General features: G+C 40.3%; 13 protein-coding genes across 13 annotated transcripts; 4 read left to right on the top strand and 9 right to left on the bottom strand. All coding sequences in view use genetic code 12, as the record gives it.

Moving 5' to 3' along the window:
* Positions 1–49: 49 nt before the first annotated feature.
* JAB1 (COP9 signalosome catalytic subunit) lies at positions 50–2,029 on the top strand (the record flags this gene model as incomplete). Its single annotated transcript, XM_051751519.1, has 1 exon — positions 50–2,029. The coding sequence occupies one exon, from the start codon at positions 50–52 to the stop codon at positions 2,027–2,029; it is 1,980 nt and encodes a 659-aa protein (XP_051611286.1).
* Positions 2,030–2,620: 591 nt separating this feature from the next.
* On the top strand, positions 2,621–5,059 carry DOT4 (ubiquitin-specific protease; the record flags this gene model as incomplete). Its single annotated transcript, XM_051751508.1, has 1 exon — positions 2,621–5,059. One exon carries the CDS (start codon positions 2,621–2,623, stop codon positions 5,057–5,059), a length of 2,439 nt encoding a protein of 812 aa, XP_051611285.1.
* Positions 5,060–7,540: 2,481 nt separating this feature from the next.
* Positions 7,541–8,359, bottom strand: KGF57_000221 (mitochondrial 54S ribosomal protein uL22m; the record flags this gene model as incomplete). Its single annotated transcript, XM_051751497.1, has 1 exon — positions 7,541–8,359. One exon carries the CDS (start codon positions 8,357–8,359, stop codon positions 7,541–7,543), a length of 819 nt encoding a protein of 272 aa, XP_051611284.1.
* Positions 8,360–8,968: 609 nt separating this feature from the next.
* KGF57_000220 (uncharacterized protein) lies at positions 8,969–9,516 on the bottom strand (the record flags this gene model as incomplete). The annotated part of the gene is made up of 2 exons (XM_051751486.1): positions 8,969–9,160; positions 9,463–9,516. 2 exons carry the CDS (start codon positions 9,514–9,516, stop codon positions 8,969–8,971), a joined length of 246 nt encoding a protein of 81 aa, XP_051611283.1.
* Positions 9,517–9,709: 193 nt separating this feature from the next.
* Positions 9,710–10,396, bottom strand: CSH3 (Csh3p; the record flags this gene model as incomplete). The annotated part of the gene is made up of 2 exons (XM_051751474.1): positions 9,710–10,153; positions 10,247–10,396. The coding sequence occupies 2 exons, from the start codon at positions 10,394–10,396 to the stop codon at positions 9,710–9,712; spliced, it is 594 nt and encodes a 197-aa protein (XP_051611282.1).
* A 227-nt stretch (positions 10,397–10,623) lies between these two features.
* DAO2 (Dao2p) lies at positions 10,624–11,697 on the top strand (the record flags this gene model as incomplete). Its single annotated transcript, XM_051751463.1, has 1 exon — positions 10,624–11,697. One exon carries the CDS (start codon positions 10,624–10,626, stop codon positions 11,695–11,697), a length of 1,074 nt encoding a protein of 357 aa, XP_051611281.1.
* An 8-nt stretch (positions 11,698–11,705) lies between these two features.
* On the bottom strand, positions 11,706–13,187 carry KGF57_000217 (S10 family peptidase; the record flags this gene model as incomplete). Its single annotated transcript, XM_051751452.1, has 1 exon — positions 11,706–13,187. The coding sequence occupies one exon, from the start codon at positions 13,185–13,187 to the stop codon at positions 11,706–11,708; it is 1,482 nt and encodes a 493-aa protein (XP_051611280.1).
* Positions 13,188–13,572: 385 nt separating this feature from the next.
* KGF57_000216 (S10 family peptidase) lies at positions 13,573–14,949 on the bottom strand (the record flags this gene model as incomplete). The annotated part of the gene is made up of 1 exon (XM_051751441.1): positions 13,573–14,949. The coding sequence occupies one exon, from the start codon at positions 14,947–14,949 to the stop codon at positions 13,573–13,575; it is 1,377 nt and encodes a 458-aa protein (XP_051611279.1).
* Positions 14,950–15,071: 122 nt separating this feature from the next.
* On the bottom strand, positions 15,072–15,962 carry RPF1 (rRNA-binding ribosome biosynthesis protein; the record flags this gene model as incomplete). The annotated part of the gene is made up of 1 exon (XM_051751430.1): positions 15,072–15,962. The coding sequence occupies one exon, from the start codon at positions 15,960–15,962 to the stop codon at positions 15,072–15,074; it is 891 nt and encodes a 296-aa protein (XP_051611278.1).
* A 190-nt stretch (positions 15,963–16,152) lies between these two features.
* Positions 16,153–17,040, top strand: KGF57_000214 (hydroxyacyl-thioester dehydratase; the record flags this gene model as incomplete). Its single annotated transcript, XM_051751419.1, has 1 exon — positions 16,153–17,040. One exon carries the CDS (start codon positions 16,153–16,155, stop codon positions 17,038–17,040), a length of 888 nt encoding a protein of 295 aa, XP_051611277.1.
* A 39-nt stretch (positions 17,041–17,079) lies between these two features.
* KGF57_000213 (uncharacterized protein) lies at positions 17,080–18,429 on the bottom strand (the record flags this gene model as incomplete). The annotated part of the gene is made up of 1 exon (XM_051751408.1): positions 17,080–18,429. The coding sequence occupies one exon, from the start codon at positions 18,427–18,429 to the stop codon at positions 17,080–17,082; it is 1,350 nt and encodes a 449-aa protein (XP_051611276.1).
* Positions 18,430–18,845: 416 nt separating this feature from the next.
* VTC4 (Vtc4p) lies at positions 18,846–21,020 on the bottom strand (the record flags this gene model as incomplete). Its single annotated transcript, XM_051751397.1, has 1 exon — positions 18,846–21,020. The coding sequence occupies one exon, from the start codon at positions 21,018–21,020 to the stop codon at positions 18,846–18,848; it is 2,175 nt and encodes a 724-aa protein (XP_051611275.1).
* Positions 21,021–21,674: 654 nt separating this feature from the next.
* On the bottom strand, positions 21,675–22,142 carry KGF57_000211 (uncharacterized protein; the record flags this gene model as incomplete). Its single annotated transcript, XM_051751386.1, has 1 exon — positions 21,675–22,142. One exon carries the CDS (start codon positions 22,140–22,142, stop codon positions 21,675–21,677), a length of 468 nt encoding a protein of 155 aa, XP_051611274.1.
* Positions 22,143–22,313: the final 171 nt, after the last annotated feature.

The following is a 22,313-nucleotide window of genomic DNA, read 5'->3' as shown; positions in this document are numbered from 1 at the left end:
AAACCAGCAACATCTACCCATACAACTATACCTACTCGAACGTACACAAATGAGTGTCTATTCAGAATTAGCACAATACCTAGATTCTAACCCACTGAAGGATCCCAAATCAACAGGAACTGACGCAGCGAAGGATATCTCCAGAAGAGTTGGTACATCAACACAAGGGTCTACTCGACAAGGAAATGATAGCCATGGCAAACTGGTTGCAGATCAGCTTTACGAATTACCAGCAATTGACCGCAAAATAAGTCATCTGAAGCCGTGGAAGACCGATAGCAAGTATTTCAACAAATGTAAGATTAGCGCGTTAGCGTTGATGAAGATGACAACACATGCACAAAGTGGAGGTTCGATTGAGATTATGGGGATGTTGGTTGGCAAGATTGTTGACAGGGCAATTGTTGTAATGGACACTTATAGATTGCCAGTTGAAGGAACTGAGACTCGAGTCAATGCTCAAGGAGAGGCATATGAGTACATGGTGCAGTATTTGGAATTGAATCAAAAGATTAGTGATGGAGTCAAGCCGAGACAAGAGAATATTGTGGGGTGGTATCATTCGCATCCTGGGTATGGGTGTTGGTTGAGTGGGATTGATGTGAGTACACAAGAGTTGAATCAGAATTTTCAAGATCCATATTTGGCGATTGTTGTTGATCCAGTTAGGACATTGAAGCTGGGGAAAGTTGATATCGGGGCATTTAGAACTTTGCCCGCTGGGTTTACTGAAGGGGGTGAAACAAATGATGGTGCTTCACGGGCCAGATTGCTGAATTTGCCCAAATCGAAACGAAAAGAGTTTGGTAGTCATGCCGGTCGGTATTATTCGTTGGAAGTGGAGACATTTGCAAATGAGAATGATGAAGAGATGTTGAAATTGATGAGAAGGCAGGATACGGATGATTATGATGGATGGATGAAGAAGTTGTCAGTTGATGATGCAGAAACGATAAAGGCGGTTCAGGAAGATTCAGCTCTTTCGTCTTTGCAATACTTGGATAACTTTGAGTTCATAGATGGCGGTGACGATATCGATTCTTTGAGAAATGTTGTTAAGAGATTGGAAGCCTTGAAATCGACGCCTGGCGAAGGTCCCGCCAGTTCATTTTTGAAAAAGATTATCAATGCCAACAAATCTGTGGTTGAGGGAAGTAAACTTAGGGGCATGTCAAGACACAGGCATGTGAGCTATGAGGATGAGGATGTTTTGGACGAGAGCGATTTGGAAAGGGTTTACACTGGCGAAGATAAGTTGGAGGATGAAACCGAGGGTGAGGATTGGGACGACGATGATGAGGATGTGGGAAATGACGCAGAGATGCAGGATGAACGTCAGCAAGCAGCACAGGGGGCGGCACAAGAGGTGGCACAAGAGAGTGCACAAGTGGCAGCACAGGATGTGGCCGAGGAGAATACGCAAGATGTGGCACGAGATGACATAGAAAATACCGATCTCAATGACAAACTAGAACAAGCAACTACTACTGTGACTAATGAACCACTTGAATTGAGAAGCGTGGAAACCGCAACACCTACAGTCTCCGGAGAAGCTGAATCATTGTATCAAGGTACGGACAAGCCTCCCTCTTCCAATCCACTATCCTCCCCCATCAAAAGATCATTTCGTAAAAAAATCCGTACAAGAAAAGATGATTTGAGCGATTTATTATTTGATCCATCTATAGCTGGTACTCATCACAAGTTGAAGCGTAAACAAAAACCCGTGTCACAACCACTAGGATTTACGCGGTACCCCGAGGAGTATACTCGACAAGTTGAACTTTTAGACTTGCATAGAAGAGTGCAACAACACCAACGCTGGGCACGTGATAGACTACCCGGTGACCAGCAGGGAAGGTATTCTATGCCACCATCAATGGCTTTGGATATGAGGGAGAAGAACAAGCTGGTGATTGAGGCATCAAGGGCTTTGGCTGCAAAGAATGTTTGTGATTTGATTACTATGGAGGCTATGGAGAGAAAGAAGAGGGAGGCGAAGGGGGAGGCGAAGGGGGAGGAGAGCTAGTGATTTAGGAAGGGATGAAAGTAGTTTGGTTTTATGGTATTATGCATACTGAGGGGGGGGGGGTCGGAGGGGGTATCTGTTTATTTGTAAGTTATGCCACATACACGTCTCTTGAACGGAAACGCAAAACAAAGAAAAAAGAAAATGCAACGTAGCTAAAATTGCGTGTGTGTGTTGTGTGTTGTGTGTACGTGTGCGTGTGTGCGTGTGTCTATCAATCTCATCACAGGAGACACACACATAACAAGAGAAAAAAAAAATTGCTTAACAATACACATGGATGCATGCATACAAAACCAAAGCAAAACCAAAGTCAGACAGAGAGGACACTTTTTGACTAAATACAGACTATCGGCAGCTACAGGAACAGTATACACCCTACCATCAATATCAAAGACCACTGAACTTATATCTAGACAAGACTGCCTCGCATTTACACTTTCAGCCACACAAACAGGGAGAAACACACGCATCATTGAAATTCTCGTTCTTACAAATTTTTTTCTTTTTTTCTTTTTTTTCTTTTTCTGTTGCGGATTTTGCATTCTAATCAAAGGCAGCTAGCACTTCTTGATACACACACACATATACATGTCTACTACAAGAACAACCTCCAGCATCACCACCACTAATCCCATACCATCGTCATCACTCACGGAATCAGCATCTTCACCACCACGAAAATCTTTGCTGAAAAAGAAAAACAAATCTAGTGCTACTTCAGCTCCATCAAATCCTATATTGGACCGGTACTTGACTACACCCATTTCTTTTTATCCGGCAAAACACCAAGAAAACTACTCATCGACCTCATCTCTGTTACCTGCGTCGTATATTGTCTTGTCGAAAAATAACGCGAGCACTAGTGATAAAAGAAAGGGTATGAAGAGGAAAGATTACAACGGGGATGCCACTGCGATACAATTCGAGAAGGATAAAAAGGAGAAAGTGGTGGGAGTGACACGGCCCAAATCACTAGCCGAGGCCGTTGCTTCATATAGTGGAAACAAGTATGAGTCGCCCAAACAGAAGAAGAGGAAACGGAAATTGGCAGAGCTTGAAAGACAAGAGCGTGAAAAAAAGAGGAATTTGGACTCAGATGACGCTGAGGAGGAAGATAATTTAGAGGCTGACAAGAATGATGGCGATGAGGGAGAGGAGGAGAGAGATGGAGAGGAGTTATTGGAGCAGCCACCAGCTAAAAAACCAAAGGGATTGTGGGGGTCACTTAAATCGCTTTTCGGTGGTGTTGCAAATGGTCATGAAGATGAAGATGTTGGCGAAGAAATTGTCGAGGGAGACGAAGCTAAACGATCTCCGTTCAATCCATTACGAAAAAAGGATTTTAATGAATCATCGTCGCCATCCACATCAGCCGACGAAGCATATGATGATAACTCGCCATTTACTGGATTCAGTGAACCAGAGAGAAGTGAAACTGGGGAGGAGGAAGAGGAAGAGGAAGAGGAAGATCCAGATTTTGACGACAAGGACGCAGAAGAAATAAGTGGAGAAAGTAATGGTAGTGACGAGAGTGACGATGATGAAGAAGATGTGAGCTATGAAGATAATGAAATGGAAGACAAAGAGTCTTCTCCAGAGGGTACTGCTTCGGCGGAGAGTGATGTTGGTGATGGCGAGTACGTTGATGAAGATAAGGATGTTGGCAAATTGAGACAAGACTTGAAGGTTGACCAATTAGTCAATGGACAGGGGAAAGTACACACAATTACAAGGAGGAGAAACGAGGAAGGTGAAGGAAAGGTGGATCTAGAGGAACAGGAAGAGCAAGAAGAGGAAGAGACAGAGGATGGTGGGGATGCATTAAAGTTTTTCAAGTCTAGTTCAACTCCACCTACTTCACCAGAGGATAGCGATGCACAAAAATGTTTGGTTCACGAGCAATATTATTCCATTAATGAGCTCCCATCAGATCGTGGGTCCAATGGGTCGAAACGTATATATAAAAACTGGCGTCAACTAGCCAATACCAAACCTCCCGTTGGGTTATTAAACCACGGGGTCACGTGTTATATGAATTCGGCCATCCAATCACTAGTACACATTCCTGCATTTCAACATTATCTCAATGATATATACGAGGGTAAAGTTGCCAATTTAAAGCCGCGATCAGTTAGTCAAGTGTTGGCTGAACTTTCCAAGAGAATGTGGAGCCCCAACAAACCCACTGCCAAATATATCAACCCAAAGAAGATTATTCAGCGATTGGATGATATCAATTGTATGATGAGCGAGTGGCAACAAGAAGACAGTCATGAGTATTATATGAGTTTAATGTCTCGATTGCAAGAGGATAGTGTACCCAAGGGTCATAAATTGAATGAGTCTATAATATATGACATTTTCGGAGGGTTATTACACCAAAAGATTACGTGTCAACAATGTCACAATGTTTCATCCACAAAGCAAGAGTTTTATGATTTGTCGTTGGGGTTGAATCGGAAAAAATATCAAAATAGTTGTCGATTCACCATTGAAAAATCAATCAATGAGTTCTTTAGTGATGAAGTAATACGGAAAAATGAATCAGATTCCAAACTGGGTTATTATTGTGAACAATGTCGTGATTTTACCCAGGCAAATAAGATATCATCAATTATAACTGCGCCGGAAACATTGACTATTCATTTGAAACGGTTCAAGTTCAATGGAAATTCCCTGAGTAAAGTGAAGCAAGGAATAAGTTACTCCAAGTATCTTGATTTAACCAAATACATGGATCAAGAGCTGGAATCAGAAAGAGACGCCAGGGGAGAAGGAGCCAAAGCAAACAAAAGCATAAGATCCTCTCCCTCCTCGGCAAAGTATCAATTAATTGCAGTTATCGTACATGAAGGAAGATCGATATCAAGTGGTCATTATATTTGTCATGTGTTGCAACCAGATGGTGTGAGCTGGAGTACTTATGATGATGAATATATCAATAGAATTGACGAAAGAAGGGCCCTTCTGGATGCAAATGCGTATGTGTTGGTGTATACAAAGTTGACGCCAAAAGTAGATGTATAGAGAGGTGTAAAGAGGAAAGATGATAATAGAATAGAATTAGCATATTACTACAAAAAAAAAATAGCGGATACCTGTAAAGAGGGAAGAAGAAGAAGAAGAAAGAAAGAAATTAATGCTAATTTGAATAAGCAAGGATCTCTTTAGTGATAGCAACTCTATATGAGACTGTGGTTTAGCAATAGATAGGAGATAAGGAGAAGAGGGAAAAAAACAGGAACAGGATTTTTTTTCTGTCTGAGATAAAAGACAAGAGAGAAAATTTTTTGTCTGTTGTTTATCTCTCCATTCTGTGTCGCGTGTCTTTGTCGTGTCTTATCGTATTTTTCCAGTTAAACTTCCGAAACTGGTAGTGTAATTGCAAAAAGTGGAAGGATTCCGGCTAATCCTCGGAGTTTCGAAATCCAAATGAGTTATAGTGAATCTATACCGGGAACTGATGTAATTTTAAAGTCGGGTCATACGTGACTTGTGCTCGAAAATGGGCTAAACGCTTTCTTATCCGGCGGGGAGGATTTGAGAAAATATCGTGACGTCTTCAATTACGTGACTGAGGAAAAAAATATGTAAAGGCTAAATGTTAGAGAGGGAAGTTCTCCATTTCCGTGTTTTTGAAGTCTTTTTATAAAATGACTCTTTTATCGGGAAGGAAAACCCTTTTTTATTGGATACATTTACTTTTCAAGCTAACCATTTCTTATTCCGTATGACCCTTCTTTTTGTTGGCACTTGATATAGTACTGCATATTTTGCACGATAAGAGCGGTACTTTTAGTTTTTTTTTTTCTGTCTGTGTGTCTGTCTGTCTGTGTGTCTGTCTGGGGGTTGTGCGTGATTTAAATTGCATTAAGTGTGTGTATCTAGTGGTTTAATTGTCTTATGTAGTAGTAGTAGTAGTAGTAGTAGTAGTCATAATTTATACGTATACGAACGGGTGCGGAAAAGAAAAAAACCACGGAGACAGATAAAACTTGCAGACAGACAGAGAGAGAAACCGACAGACAGAGACACAGATAGTGGATTTTTGTATGGATTGCCACTGAAGTTAAGTTAAGTTCAGTTGAATTGATAGCGTATTACGTCTACGCTTATACGAAGTTAAAAAGTGTATGATTTGAGTTAGTAAGTCAGTCAGTCAGATACTCCTATTTAGACTTTGAAACGATTACATAGAGAGAGAGAAGTATGGTTACATTTGCAAAGAGAGTGAGACGATAGATCAAGTAAGAAAAAGAGAGGAGGGGTAGGTGTTGAAAGGAGTAGCAAGTGGAGCTTTGATACAGACTTAGCCATCAAACTTACGGAGTAGTACTAACAAGTTATCATCAGCTATTCTTTCTCTAAATTTAAAGAAAATATTTAGTGTCTGAGAAACAGATTTGGTTAACAATAATAATAGTAATAATAATAATAATAATAATAATAATACTTTAACTAAGTGACTATATATATATATATCTTACTGGAAACCACATTTTTTTAAATCAGCAACCTTTAAACACCACACACACACACACACACACACACACACACACTGATTCACACACAGCCTCAATTACACCACGCTATATTTGACTAGGTAGAGCAGTCAACACTGAGCTGTTAATCCGCTTGCAAGCACACTCCAGTGTCTTTGCTCAACTCTCTACTATAGTTCTAGTCACACCCACACGTTACGAAACCTGTAACAAGGTCACCGCCTCCACAGATCACTACACACTCCACCTTCCACCCGTTTGGCTGGCCACACACATACACGCGTTATCTTTGTTTTCAATTCTAACTATCACGTTCCATCCCCCTTTTTGTTTTATTGAGCACCCCGCACCCCTTTCTCCAAACTAGAGATGGGACTAAAGTATACCAACTACTTTGACAATTCACAATACAGTTCCCCAGATACTCATATTCTCACTTGCAAAGGATGCTCAAGTCACCTTTGTCTTTCGAATTTAGTCCTTTCCGATAACTTTAACGGTAGTAGTGGTCCTGCCTTTTTGGTTGAAGACTTAATCAATATTGATATCAGTCCCGTGACTGAAGATACCTCAATGAGAACTGGTCTTTACAAGATTAACAAGGTTAAATGCCAACAATGCAAAAAGATTGTTGGCTGGAGATATAAGAAGTCTTATAGTTATAGTGAAAGCTACAAGGAAGGGAAATTTGTTATTGAGAAGAGTTATATAAATATGTCTAAATGAATTATTATGAGTTAATTTTAATTAGAATGGATGTGGTGGTGTAACTTATCTGCCAGCTTTGCCAGAAAATACATCAATTTACGTTTTTTTTTTTTTTTCTTTTTTTTTGCAACCTAAGCAGTGTATCCACACTGTTCATGTAGAACACAGATATTGATATCTCTGTACTTCGCTAGTGACGACCGTCATCTACTTTGGTGCAATGCAAATTCTTCACTTTTGAATTGTAACTCCTTCTGCTCTATTTACAGTATAATGCTAATCACATCCGTACCTCCAGCTACCACTTATACCACGGTCTCACCTTTATATTCAAAGGCTCGTTATTCAAATACATTTTAGGCTTACTCTCTATCTCACGTTGTTGCTTCTCCCACTGCAATCGCTGCTTAGTCTGACCCGTTTTCAAAACACACTTTAAATGGATATACCGGTGACGAATCACACCATGTCTACCTCTCCCCTTAATATCCAATCTTTTCCTCCATTCTCCATCACTACCAGTCCACAATCTAGCAATGTACATTGCATTCTCATCATATCCCAATTCTTGCAGCTTGGACAAACCTCGTTTCAATAACTTTTCCAATTCAGTAGCCATCTTCTTTGGGTTGAAATGTAATTGATTAATGGCGGTTTTCAAGTCGTACCCACGCACAAACCTGTTTACTACTGTTGCTTTCTTCATAGACGACTTGATACGATATGATTGAAGATAGATTGATGGTTCCAAAAGTTCAATTTCTTCAGGGGTCAAGTGGAACTTGTAAGTTTTACCTTCATGGCGAACCACTTGATCATTCTTGAAAAATCCATGCTGTGATACATTTTGATTAAAGAGTTTGATTTTCAAAGGATGGACCAAATCTTCCAATTTAGGTTGGTGTTTGGCACTAGTTTGTTGTTGTTTGTTCTTGTAATATTCAATCAACTGTTCATCATTCTGTGGAGTGATTGAGCTTATGTCAACTTCACCTTCTTCGTTTCTGGCTATTTCACTAGCTCCGTCCTTTTGCTGTTTCTTTTCCACTTCTTCAATCGGATTAGTGGTTAATTTGCCAAATGGAGATGAACTGTTGAAACGAAGCGGTGGTGTCATTGACACCACTGTGGATGGTAATCTTGACCGTGGTATGCTTAGCCTCAAGAGAGGGCTTCTCGTTAGCATAGACCACCTATTCATCATGTACAGGGGACAATCTTGGACTAGGAGGAATCTATGATACTGGTTGAAAATTTTTAAGGGAATCAAGAATTTTTCTTTTTTTTTTTTTTTGATTTTTTTTTTTTACTTCATGACATTTGGTTTTGACGTTCATATTGTTACGCCAATGTAGCTGGACATAAGCGATGTCACAGTACAACAATCTATAAGTTGCCTAAAAATAGACTCACCACTGCAACTGAGAGTCCTAATGCAGTCTCGACACAGGTACCATGTTTAGAGACAAGATACAACATCGTGTATAAGGAAAACTGTAGAAGAATTCGCTCACAAGATAGTACATACAAAAGCACGAATCGGCTTACCCTACTCTAATCGATCCACGATATAGCCATTTAAAAACTTTGTATTAAAGTATATAACTGACGTCAGCAATATCATCGTTAAAACGTCATTTACCAATCGATCCACTGTGTAGCTTTGTCCATCCTGCCTCGATGATATTTCCTTCCCCCCCCCCTACTTCGTATCTCTATTCCTACCCTAATCATCATACCCTTTCAAATTCACATCCCTGGGCCTATTAGGTACAGGGTAAACCAAAGGAATAGGTTCATGGTCAGCATATAAATACTTTCTTCTCAATGGGGTAGCTAATAATAGCACTGGAGCTGCAACTCCCATTGCCACTGATACGAAAAGGGCTGGGTTAACATGTGCGTGATATCTGAGCCACTAGATGTTTCAAAAAAGTTAGTATTTTTCTTCCTGTGGTGGAGTTTGGTTTGGGTTAGGGTTTGGGTTTGGCTATAAATGCACTTGGAAGAGTAAGGGACTCTTGAGTTCGCTATTCAACTTATGAAAAGTTCATTTCTTATGAATAGACGTTCCACTAGCTAATCTTTGGTGCAGAGACTCGCAATGGTCTTTTGTTGGTGGCCTCAATGGCTTCAATGAATATAGCCAAACCAATTCTTTGTGCCTCAAGTATTCCCGTACTAACTCAAACTCTTCCATGTGTTGTCCTTCTTACATACTCTTACTGGCTGCTTGAAATATATTGGTTTATCTCCCCACACTTTATCTGACATGTTGTGCGTAGTTGCCCTATGTTTTCAGTATGAACTCAATCTCAATGCGTAATGAAATTTTTGGTGAAAGTTATTGGACGGAACAGAAAAAGAAAAAACAAAAAAAAAAATACAGGTGAAATAAAAAAAATTGGTAGCATCACACGACCTACAACTATATACTCCCCATACAAGGAATTAAGAGCTATTTTGGTTATGACTTCCTCTTCTTGACAGTGGTCTTCTTCTTTTTACCCTTGGTGTCAATAGCAGTTCCGTCCTTGTCGGCAATTACTTCAACATTTGCACCTTGATCACCGGCAATAATATCCTCTTCTTGCTTAGCTTGACGTTCAGCAGCCAATGCAGCTTCTCTAGCTTCATTTTCATAAAACTCCTTCTTCAATTGCTCATCATACCATTGGGCATAATACAACCCACCTTGCAAAACCAAAACCCCAACAAGAACCAAGATTATCATAACTTGCGAAGCTGCAATCACGTTAATCCCAGTGGCTGAATCGACTTCGCCCCATTCACCAGTGACGGCAGCATTGATCCCAGTTCTCAAATTGGTCAAGTATATAACGATTGCAATCATGAATAACCCCAATGACCCATACTCGAAATATTTAGCATCTTCATCAGGTTTGTAAAGCTTGATGAAATGGCCAATAAGACCCACGAGCCCAACTGCATGTAGAGTGTAGTGGATGTACATTGGAGCGTTGGCCCATGTTTGGTAATGGACTAGCGACTTACTGAATGCGTTGGGGTCAGTGGCGCGCCATAATGTGTTGATATCATATGGCCAGTTTCCGTAGATTGCACCAAGACCAAATGATGTGGCGGCTATGATTAAAACAGTACCAATTGGTACAATATCCTTGTATTTCATCATACTGAAAGGGTTGAGTTCGATTGATGGTTAGTTATGTTTGGAGTAAGCCGTTTATCACACATCACAATGTAGATTTTATTTTTTTGTCTTTTTTTTTTTTTGCCTTTTTTTGTTTCCTCCGTCGCTGCACTAGCTCGGATACATACACAAAAGTGTTAGTCAGATCATTTTATCCAGCAAATCCGAACTGAATCCGGCTGCAACACCACCCACCCTCACACAAGATTATGCCGCTACAAATTGTTATTGTTGGTGCTGGAATTCTTGGCCTAACGACTGCCCTTACATTGAGTGAAAAATTGACAGACGAGCATGAGATTTACGTTATTGCAGAGTATGGCCCCCATGATCCAAGATTAAACACAACAATGTCCAATTTCCACGAATATACGTCACCTTGGGCTGGAGCCCACTTCCGGCCATTCCCTAGTGCTAATGAGCAAGACAAGAAAGAAATGAAGATGACGAGGGATACATTGAGGTATTTCACTGAACTTGCAGCTTCCCACCCGGAAAGCTCAATCAAATTTGTTGATGGCATAGAGTATTTGCAAAATGCAAACGATTTGTACAAGACAGTGTCGTATGGGTACAGTGAAGGGATAAACAACTTTGCAAAGACTGGCCAAGAAGGGTTTGTGGGATTCAAGTACGATACCTGGGTGCTCAACCCCATCTTGTACTTGCAATTCATATACCGCAAATTGGTTGTCAGCGATGTAATGTTTATACACAAGAAATTAAACAGTTTGCGAGAGATTTCCACCATGTTTAAATCACCTGTCATTATCAATTGCTCAGGAATGGGGCTACAATACAATGGCGGTTACGATACTCAATGCTTCCCTATTCGTGGCCAAACTTTATTGGTTAAACCGCCACGATCATTCAAATTGGATACAACAATTACTTATCAGTTGGAAGACGGGTCTTGGGTCTTCATCATTGCAAGACCTTTCAATGGTGGCGTGATCCTTGGAGGAACCAAGCAGTTGAACGATACCTACCTTGGTGTCCGCGAAGAAGACACAAGGCATTTGCTCAATTTGGGAAGGAGATATTTCCCTGATTTACAAAAATCTGATGTACTTACTGGTAAATCCTACTTTGATATCGAAAGAATCAATGTTGGTTTGCGTCCTGCAAGAGTTGGTGGGTTGAACACATCAGTCGAGTTTCACGATGGACACCCAGTGATCAACAACTATGGTGCCGGTGGCATGGGCTATGAGTTAAGCTACGGTGCTAGTTTACAAGTGTATAAAAACTTGGTCTCTGTATTGAATAAATCTAAGCTCTAGTTTACGTTTTATGCAAATGAATAATCACCACTCACCCAACGATTGACCATGTCTAACGCATTTGCAGGCTGGTCTAATGGAACCATATGACCAGATTCAAATACTCGTAAGTACGTAAAGTGCTTATAATTCTTGACCTCACCTGCATTGTGACCGTCCTTTGTGACCCACGGGGTAAACTTTGTCGCATTGAATAGTTCATGGTCCGAGTAAGGCAACTCATTGACCCACGCCAAGTTTCCCAACCAATCACAAACTAAATCCTTATCACCAGCATAAATCAAAACAGGAATGTCTTTCTCCAATAATTCAGTAATGTATTGTTGGTATGGCATATTGTGATCAGTTAAAAAGTTTGCTCCAACCTCTCCATTACAAGCGGTGAAGTTCTTCTCCACCCCCAATGCCTTTTGCACCTCTGGTATGTTGAAATATTCAGTAAGATCATTGATTTGAGAGTAGCATAAAGGACTCTCACCGCATTTAACTCTGGAGTCATACGGGTTCAAATCTCCACTATCTGGCTTATTAGGAGTGGCCAATAAGGAAACAAAACAAGTGACTGGATTCGGATGAGCATAACAAAGCAAACCAAATGGAACAAAGCGATTGTAATACGTGTCGTACGCCTCGCATTCTTCATCTGTGTAAATCTGTCCAATTCCACCCGCGCCACATCCCATATTGGCAACCTCACGGTACTGGTTCAATACATCGGTTATACCATTACCAATCAACACCGATTTGAGAGGTAGTTTTGCCTCAACAACACTTGCTGCAAATTTGGGGATGTAATGACCGGCATACGATTCCCCAGCAATGTGAAAGTCTAAATCTGCATACTGAGGATACTTTTGGCGAAACAATGCCACAAAATTGGTGAAATCAACGGCCGCCTGTTCGGTTGTAAATGGTATGGAACCACCAGTACTAAATCCAACTTGTGCTGGTTGGTCCAAAAACACCACTGTCGCGTTCGAATTCCACGAGTAAGGATTGAACTCGGGTACTATTGAGGCGTTGACCAATGAAGGTCCCAATTCCAAAGCAAGTCCAATGTTTGACGAGCATCCAGGTCCTCCCAGCAACCACAAAATGACAGGATCCTCTGCAGGGTTGTTTCTTGACTCAAATAGCCAGTAAAAGTATTCTTTGCCTGCTTCTTCGACACTAAAGTAACCGGAATATTGCTTGACGGAATCAAATCCCAACAACTCTGGCGTGGAAGTTGATGTCAAATCATACGTTAAGTCGTGTTTAGGTGGAGTAAAGTGAGTCTTGAATTGCGAGTACATGGACAAAAGCTTAGCCTCACCAAATTTGACCCTGTTTCTATTCCACTCACGTCGCAAGTTGTATCCTTGTTCAAGTGTCAAGGCACTGATATCAATGTCACCAAAGGGGAAAGCGTCATTAGCTTGGGAAATTTCGAATGGAACTTGTGCTGCTGAAGCAATTGCAAGCAGTGCTGCAAAGTAAGCGAACTTCATTGGGGGGGGAGGCAGATGTAGCGGTGTTTGTCTTTTCTAAAAAAAAAAAAAACTGAGAGGAAATTGCGGCCTCTTTATCAAGTGGGTTTTCGCCTTGGTTCTGCTTAAATCCGGTGACCTTTACCTTGACGGTTTTATATCCTAATCTGGAAGGGAAACACGCTTTTATACGAGAGTCTATACTCAGTACAAACAATGGGGTCTTACAAAAGTGAAGGATGCCGGTAAGAACTGTGCAATTACAAACCTTCAATTAGCTCCTACCTAAGTAAACGGCGTTCTCTAAACCATTACTGCTCAAGGTTAAAGTTTTCCACGCATTGATGCGGCACGAAAACACACAGAAACGGAGATAAGCAAATTAAGCCTAGAGCGCAAAAAAGCACTACACGCTCGTCAACCCATAATCCCCTTGAATCCAGCGATTGACCAAATCCAACGAGTTTTCAGGCTGGTCAAAAGGTACCATGTGCCCAGCATCGTATACTCTGACAAAGGTCAACTTGTCAAAGTTTTTCACCTTGCCAGCAGCATTGCCACTTTTTGTCACCCAAGTCCGCAACTGCTGTCCTTCAAAGTTCTTGTAGTTTAGCTTATCACAGACTTCCAACAACCCAACCCAACCGCACACAAAATCCTTGTCTCCTGCGTAAATGAGCACTGGGATATCTTCCTTCAACAAGTCTTGAAGATATTGTTGAGATGGCCGCATATTGTCTCCATAAATTTCAAATGGAAATGCGACTGAATCTTTACACATCTGAAATTCTATTTCAGCGGAGACTCCAAGGGCCAGTTTCACTCTTTCAAGGTTCAAGTATTTATCAATTGGCTGAGACTCGACGTAGCAATCAGACGTACCAGAAACACACTCTTTTCTAATGTCGTAGGGGTTTAGTCCAAGTTGTGAAAATGGTGCACCCACCTCCTTTCCTAACTGTCTAGCATAGACGCAAGACACAAGCTCGCCATAATTGTAACACAATTCATCATATTGTTTAAACCGTTGGTATTTTTCCAACATACCTTCGCACACCAGTTCATTAAGGAGTCTTTTGTAGCCACCTTCACCACATGCCATCGGTATGTAAGCTCCAATCTGTACCAATGGGTCAATGATTCCATTCCCGATTAGCACTGAGCTGACATTGAACGTCTTTGTCCATTTATTTTTCTTGAATGTGTTTAACAAGTTGGGGATGTAATGACCAGAATATGATTCACCCGCTATATGGAATGGAACTTTTCTAAATTGTGGGAATCGATCAAAAAAGAATTCAATGAAAATGTAGATCAGCTGAGTGGCAGTGTCGGTGTTTAGAGCAGGCACTCCTCCATAAGAGAACCCCGTCATCGTTGGTTGATCCAAGAAAATAATGGAGGCATTTGAATTCCAAGACCATGGGTTGTGAACAGGCTCAAGGTTAACGCTGATTGAGCTGGGACCCAATTCGAAAAATAACCCATAGCTAGACGAGCAACCGGGCCCACCCGTGAGCCACAAAATTAATGGATCATTTACTGGGTCATGTCTGCTCTCAAAGAACCAGTAAAATAAGTTTTGCTGAGTCAAGTGACACTTGAAATAACCGGCATATTGTCCAATTGACGGCGAGTCCAATTCCAATGAAGCAATCAGTTTAGTGAAGAGGGTGTAGGACGGGTACTCTCTAATGCTATGTGAGGTGGTCACACCATCAAGCACAGTCTGGAATGAGGCAACAATGGCTATGAAAAAAAACGATAGTATAACAGCATTCATCATGGAGCTGTACAGGGGAAGTTAGCATGAAGTCGGCTAATAATTGGACTCATCTTTTTTTGCCGTAACAAACTACGAAAATGAAAAATAAAAAAGTATCTGTACACTATTTTTCATTCACTCTATAAATAAAACTTTCTCTTATCTCTCTCCATATCAGGTCTGAACTCCCAAACGACGTCACCCTTTATTCCCTTTTGCATTCTTCGCAACTTGAGAGTGAACTGGGGCCCCAATTCCTGTAATCCAACCTTTTCCTCATTTCTGAAAACATATCGGTGTCTCCTCAAGAATATGTAGTCACGTTGATTATGCAATGTTATCACTTGTCTTCCTTGTAATTCGGGTTTATGTGGGAAAATCGATTGAAATAAACGTCCAACAGTTTTACCTAATCGAGTATTGAAGTTGTTGAGAACAAGCTCAGGTATATGGTCAGTGGCTACACCATGGCCTTTTATTCTTTTGCCGTCAACTATCGAACTTATGGAGAAGTAGAATGTAGGGCCTTCTGGTAAGTTGATTAGTGTTAAACCCGTTACTTTTTTCTTGTCCTCGTTTATGACAGCCAACAAAGTGTATTCTCTATTGGAGCTGAACTTGGCCATGTCTTGGATAGTAAACTCCTTCTTACGTTTGACAAATGTGGTATTGGGGAGAAAGTCCATCAACATGTCGGCAAATTCATAAGCTGGTTTTTTAGCACCAATATTTGTAGTGAGAAGAATCTTAGGGTCTTTTGATAAATTGGTGAAATATTCACTAAATTCGTCCTCATCTCCTTCGATATTAGCAGACAATGTCTCATCGTAAACTCGCTTTGACTCGATTGTAGCTGGGATGTTCTCTGCTATTCTTTGTTCACGCAATTCAGGGTTATTACGTTCCTCATCAGCTCTTTCTGCTCGTAACTTGTGACGATCTTTGACCTTTTGTCTTTTGATATCGGCATAGACTTGCTGTCTCCGCTGTTTGTTCTTTATCCTTTTCAAAGCTTCACTAGTGTTACTCATACTGGAATGGTTTTGTTCTAGGTAATGAACTCTAGAGAGATGAGATGCTTCAAGGAAGAGAAGAGACAGAAAAAAAAAATCACACACACACACACACACACTCACAAAAAACAAAAAAGTAATTTTGTGGTAGCGTCTTGATTTACGAACATTTCTGGACGTAACCACCACTACCACACACAGCACAAACATGCCAACAAACATGATTGCAAGAGAGTGCTTAACGCAATGGGCCAACACCATTAAGCCGAAGAAATTCACAATCCCGGACTCCTATTCAGTTGGTCCCATTACGAACTTGACCAACTTGCTCAATGGAGTATTCAAAACCAAATCCCCACTGGAACAATCGGCATCAAATTCGATCCCCCAACTGTCTTGGTTCAGGGGATACCACTTTATTTTTAGTTGCCAGCAGAATCAACAAATTGGAAGTGACGGGTACGATAATTACCAAGCGCCCCTTGGTGACAACCATCATCAATTGTACTTGAGACGATTATGGGCTAGAGGGTCAATACAGTTTATCCAGCCACCAAAGATCAACAGTGCATTAACCTGTACTGAACAAGTACAGAAAGTTAAACCGTACAATGACGATGTATTTGTTGACATTGATCGTAAATTTACTTCGGACGAAGGGGAGCTATTGTTGGTTGAGAGTAGGACCATGTTGTACACAAATCAATTGTATACACTGAATAAGTCTCCCAAGTTGACGGAAAATGAACCTAAAGTCACTGTCAAAATTTCACCAATTGATTTACTAAAGTACAGTATGCTCACGTACAATTTGCATCGCATCCATTTCGACCCCAAGTACGCCCATTCCGTTGAAAATTTGCCGACATTACTCGTTCATGGTCCGTTTCAAGTGACGTTGATTTTATACTATTTCGGTTTGCAATATCCCGATTTGATTGTGCAGCAGCTCAAATATAGAACTTATGAGCCGTTTTTCGTTAATGATGAAGCAGGGATACTGATTGTTGCTAAAGGATCGAATGAGTTTCAATTGACTTTGTTCAGTGCTGAGCAAAAGATCATCTACTTACAGGGTACATTGAAATGCAAGTAGAAGTGATGTACGTGTACGTGGTTGGCGTAAAATTTTGATCTATACATCTAATGTAGCTCTCACCTTACCAATACAATAATCAAGATACTCCTTCTTATACCCTTCATGATTCAATTGCACATCACCCAGCAACTCACTGATAATCTCTTCATTTCCACCCACGATCACCATCCCATACGGCATTGACGTCAAGTCAGGCATCGGCTCAACCAACTTCTCATCAAAAATAAGGCTAGTGATATTGTTTGCAACTTGACGGCCCATGTACATTGCCCAACCAGCAGATTTGATAATGGCAAAATTCACCAAGTCCCCAACAACAAAGAAATTGGGATGAGAAAGTTGTGTTGCTGGGTCAGTCAATTGCAAATATTCATTGGTGTTGACCTGTCCATTGACAATGTGTTTTTGCAACTGTGGTGTCAAGAAAGATGTATTGTTGTGTTTGGAGCAGCAATGAAAATTCAATTCTGACTCAATGACTTTTTGAGTTGTAGTGAGCAAGTTGTTGTTATCCAAAACTTTCTCAATTCGGGTGTTTAAGTAGATATTCACACCTGCTCGTTCAATTGAATCTTGGACCATGGTCTTGAACTCCAAGCTTAATGGCTCTGGTGGGAAATGTTCATGCGGATGGACCAAGTTGACTGTTTTGCCGGGATATGCCGTTTTGATATCACCAGCAATCTCAGTTCCAACGGCACCAGCACCAATTATTGACACTGTGTTGGCTTTGTCTATTGAATCTTTGGCTTTGGTGACCTCGTCAATAAATTGTTGTTGCGTTGTTGCGTGTGGTGTTGTTGGCCAGTTACGATCCCTTCCACTTGCCATAACGACGTAGTCAAAATCAATTTTAGCAACACCTGATGTTGAGCTGTGTAAAGTATACTCAGCCGACTGAGAGCCTAATGACGTTATGCGACCATGTATGAAATTCAACTGCACCTTGTCATCGTCGTTAAACCAAGAGGAATCGTAACGCAGCTCACTATCGTCTTCGGATATTATAGAATGAAACCGTAAATGGTCCAATTTATTGAACGGAATATATTGTGTTTGGGCAAATTGCGGACTTACAATTGATCGCGAAATACCCAAAATGTTCAACAAGCCATCTTTAGGTTCCACCAAGGTTACGCTAATTTTGCTACCGTTGCTGGGTATACGAGATGATAAGTTTATCTGAAGTGCACGTAATGCAGCAATTCCAGCATATGCTCCGCCAACAATCAACACATTGGTCTTTAGGGGGATTGCCGAGTGACTTCGTTGCGGCAAATTTGTCATTGGCACCATCAACTGAGTGTACGATTTTGCTGCAGGAACTATAGTCTTGATACCAGATTTGATACTTGCCATCTCTGGTATTTCGTCTTGCTCTGTCATTTTGCCAAGCTCAATTTCCCGTGATCCTCTGTATCTCTTTATATACTTTTCATGAATATAAACGAGAAAAAATTTTTTGTTTTTTTTTTTTATCTATTTCATCAATTTTATCTGATTCAACAATGTACTGTTGCATGGGTGTGGAAATAGTCCCTTCGGATCTTTGAAAATGTTTTGTATGCAGTATTCGGTACGCGATTTCCAAATACATGATCATTTACGATATTTTGACAAATGCATCTTTTTCGGTTAATGTTTAGACAACAGTAGCACCAAAGCCGAGATTCGGACAGTAGTCATGCCGGTAACACCATATTGGTGCTCACTCTACACAGGCACTTATCAATCACTTCCTAAAACTGTTTCATTATTACCTGCTATACAAAAACAAAAAATGAAGGGGCTTGCCACCTCTCTCACTCTGTAAACTTGAACACGAATGAGACAAAGGTTGCCAAAAACAAAAACAAACAAATCATATTAGGTCCAAACTTGTCACCATACTGCACAGGTTTCTTCTCTCTGATCATCAACACACGCCAGATGTATCTGTATGTGGCATATCCCAAAGTGAACAACGCAGTGATAAAGAATCCAATACTGGCAGTCAATGCACTATTAGTTCCGTAATTCAACAATGTAGTAGCTGTGAATCCCATCAACATACCAATACTGATCCAACTGAGGAATGTACGCTCGTTTGCGAAATACACTTTTGGTTCAATTCTAACTGGAACACAAATTGTCTTTCCTTCTGGCAACTTGTCCTTGAATGTAGCATTCAAGTCGAAATTTGTACCCGGTTTAACGGTAAATGTACGATCGTCATTGAAGAAGTGCAAGAATTTTCCGTACATATGGTAGATGAAGTTCTTGACTGGTGAGTTGGTTTGACGAGAGCTGTAGTTGCTAGGAAGCAAAAGTGGGGTTTGTTCATCCAAGTCTTCTTCCAATGGATTAATATCGTTTGAGAAATGGACTCCAGTGTAAGATGACCCGGTCAATTCTTCCTCATCCAAATCGTTACCACTAGTGCTAGATCCTAATCTCTGCTGGTGCGGCTGACCTTGATGACGTTGGATACCGTATTCCTGAACGATTTTTGGCTTTCTAATATCAACATCCATTTGAGTGTACCAAAATGGTAAAAGATCAACCATTTCAGTCAACAAAGTTGCTCCACCGTGAATAAACTTGGAAAATTTGGGAACAGCCTCAACCAAGTGAGAATTTACCAAATCTCTGACCCATGCTGGTGGTTCCTGACCCATTTGAGTTTGCAACTTCACTTCCAACACAGCGTATTGGAATCTACAAACATCCTTGTCTGGTAGTTGAGGGAAGGGATAATCGACACCAATATCCATTCTTCTCCAGTTTCCATGAGTACGATCAAATCCGTCGAAATCATCTTCTCTAACCATTGTCAATTCGGTGTCCAATGAGATTCTGACTCTTGCATCTCCAGGTAATTGGAAAGCAGTTCTGTTGTAAAATGATCTCATGACGGGACGCATCTTATCCTTAAGAACACGATATTGTACTTCTTGGGCTAATCTTTCCAAATTTTCAATCTCTTGGGGACTTTTCTTGCCTTCCTTTCTCATCTTGTCAAAAATCTCACTAGCTTTCAATTCACCTGACAAATAAGCATTGACTTTCTTCTCCTTCAACGCAAACCTTGCCTTGACTGATTTTTCACCGGTCCAATCTTCTCTGTGGGTCTTTCTTTCCACGAAAATCTGGTCTGATTTCATACCACCATACCATCTCAATCTAATCGCTTCAGCACCTTCATCTTTTCTTAATCTTCCATAGTACAAATCCATGTCTTCATTATCGAAATAGATGGATGTGATTGCCGAATCTTCAGGTTCAAACTCTTTATCAGCATTAAACACCAACACTGGCAAATGTTTCAAGATGATCAACTTCAATTCAGTAATATTATCAGGATGAACCCAGTATTTTGTAGTTTGACGAACAAAGTTTTGTTGTGAGCCACCAGCGGATGAATCCCCTTTGATTGGGTTACCTCTAGTTCTAACCAAGTCGTACAATTTCGACAATTTAACAATCAAGTTATCGTAATTGTCCTTGTAGAATGGTTTAGAGTTCAACCTTGCTTGGAAAACTGGTTTCAAATGGTAGCCAGTGGTTTTGTCATGCTTCTTGATGATTTTTTGAAATCCAGTGTAGTTTAAACGAGAAAACTTGGCTAAATCATGAACATCAGCAATAATGTCTGATAATTCCTCTTCCAAGTCTTCGAAATCTTGTTCTTGTGGTGGTGAGGTGACCAATGGGTCATTGTTTTCGTAGCGATGCAAGGTGTTGACCACCTCATGAACATACTTTTCCGATTCTTTGAGTCTTCTATTGACTTCGGTGTTTTTTACCTTGGTGAAGGAATACACCTTGTCCAATTCAGTTTCCAATTGATTGAGGAATTCTTCTTCTAGCTCATTATTCCATTGGTAATCGTTATCTTTCAATCCTTTCTTCAATTGGTGTTTCAAGTCATCGTATGAAATGTAGTAGAAGGAGTAGTTTTTAATCAATGCTTTTCTCAAATGTTCACCAAACTTCATCTTGCTCGACAAAGGTAGTGTTGCTTCTAACTTTAGTGACTTCTTAAGTCCCCCTTTTTTTTTTTTGAAAAGTCTGCTAAAGGAAAACGAAGGCAACGTTAAAGCCTTTTTGGACTGAATAGAAATTTGTTGGAAATATGAATGTATATATTGATATTTATTATTTACACGGCATATTGCATACGATACTTGTGTTGTATTTTAAAATACAATCCTCCAGCGCTACCATCACATCTAATTAAAATTAGATCAATTTACTTTACTTAAGAAATTATTAGAAGACACGATCTCTTCATTTGTAGTAGCAATAAAAAGTATTCATATAAATAACTGATTTGAGTAGCTCCTGTGTATACGTAGTCTAGTGAATAGTTGTTCCTTGTGTTCTAACTGTTTTTTCCGTGCTTTAAAAGAGGAGCAATTCAAAGATAGATAAGTCAAGAAGAGGGACACGTGGGTGTGTCAATAAAAGTTTGAAAATTAGTGTCGTATTTTGAAGTTTTGTGTCACTGTAACATCATTGTAACACAAAATAGAGAGAGAGAGAGAGAGAGAGAGAGAGACAAAGAAAGAAAAGAGCAGGCACGTGCAGAGTACCGTTTTATTTATTAGATACGGCTGGTATCTAATCAAAACTTTCCCACTGATAAAGACTCAATTGATCAACTTCTCAGCCTCATCTTTCAAAGCTTCATTAAACTCAATAAAGGACTCTTTGGTTTTACTCAACACTCCAAATAATTGTAAAATGTATACCAAAAACCCACCAAACTGCTCCAGTTGAACAAATAATGTACGCTTTCCTCCATCCAATGGCTCAATTGTAAAACTGTGTACTCCGTAAAAGATCCAATCGGAAACCAACACCCCTCTCCAAACTAAGCTCAGTTCAGTCTTGCTAATAATTTTAGGATACATTGTGCTGGTGTGTTTCATGCCTTTCAATTTTAAATCGATTTGTAGTTCATCTCCCTCATTCAATTGGGGATCAGAGGTGTTTGTGTATTTTTGAAAACTCACCATGAAGGGATTCCAAGTTGGGTATGCAGCATAGTCAAAGAACCTGTCTTTGACTAGCTCAGGTGGTGCTTGGATGATGATAGTTGTTTGGATGGAAGGCATATTTGGCTGAAGGCAATGCTGTGTGTGTATGTCGTATAACTATTTTTAGATCCTTGTTTTTTCTCGAGAGTTTGAGGTTTTGCTTACAAATTATGGACCACTTCTGCAGCTGATAAGGGAGAGATGTTCCATTGCGCTTTTTACAACAGAATGAGCAAAACGATTACAGTC

Source organism: Candida theae, assembly GCF_024610275.1.
Source record: "Candida theae strain CBS 12239 chromosome Unknown scaffold60, whole genome shotgun sequence".
NCBI classification, from domain to species: Eukaryota; Fungi; Ascomycota; class Pichiomycetes; order Serinales; family Debaryomycetaceae; genus Lodderomyces; species Lodderomyces theae.
This window is presented reverse-complemented; position numbering and strand designations above follow the sequence as displayed.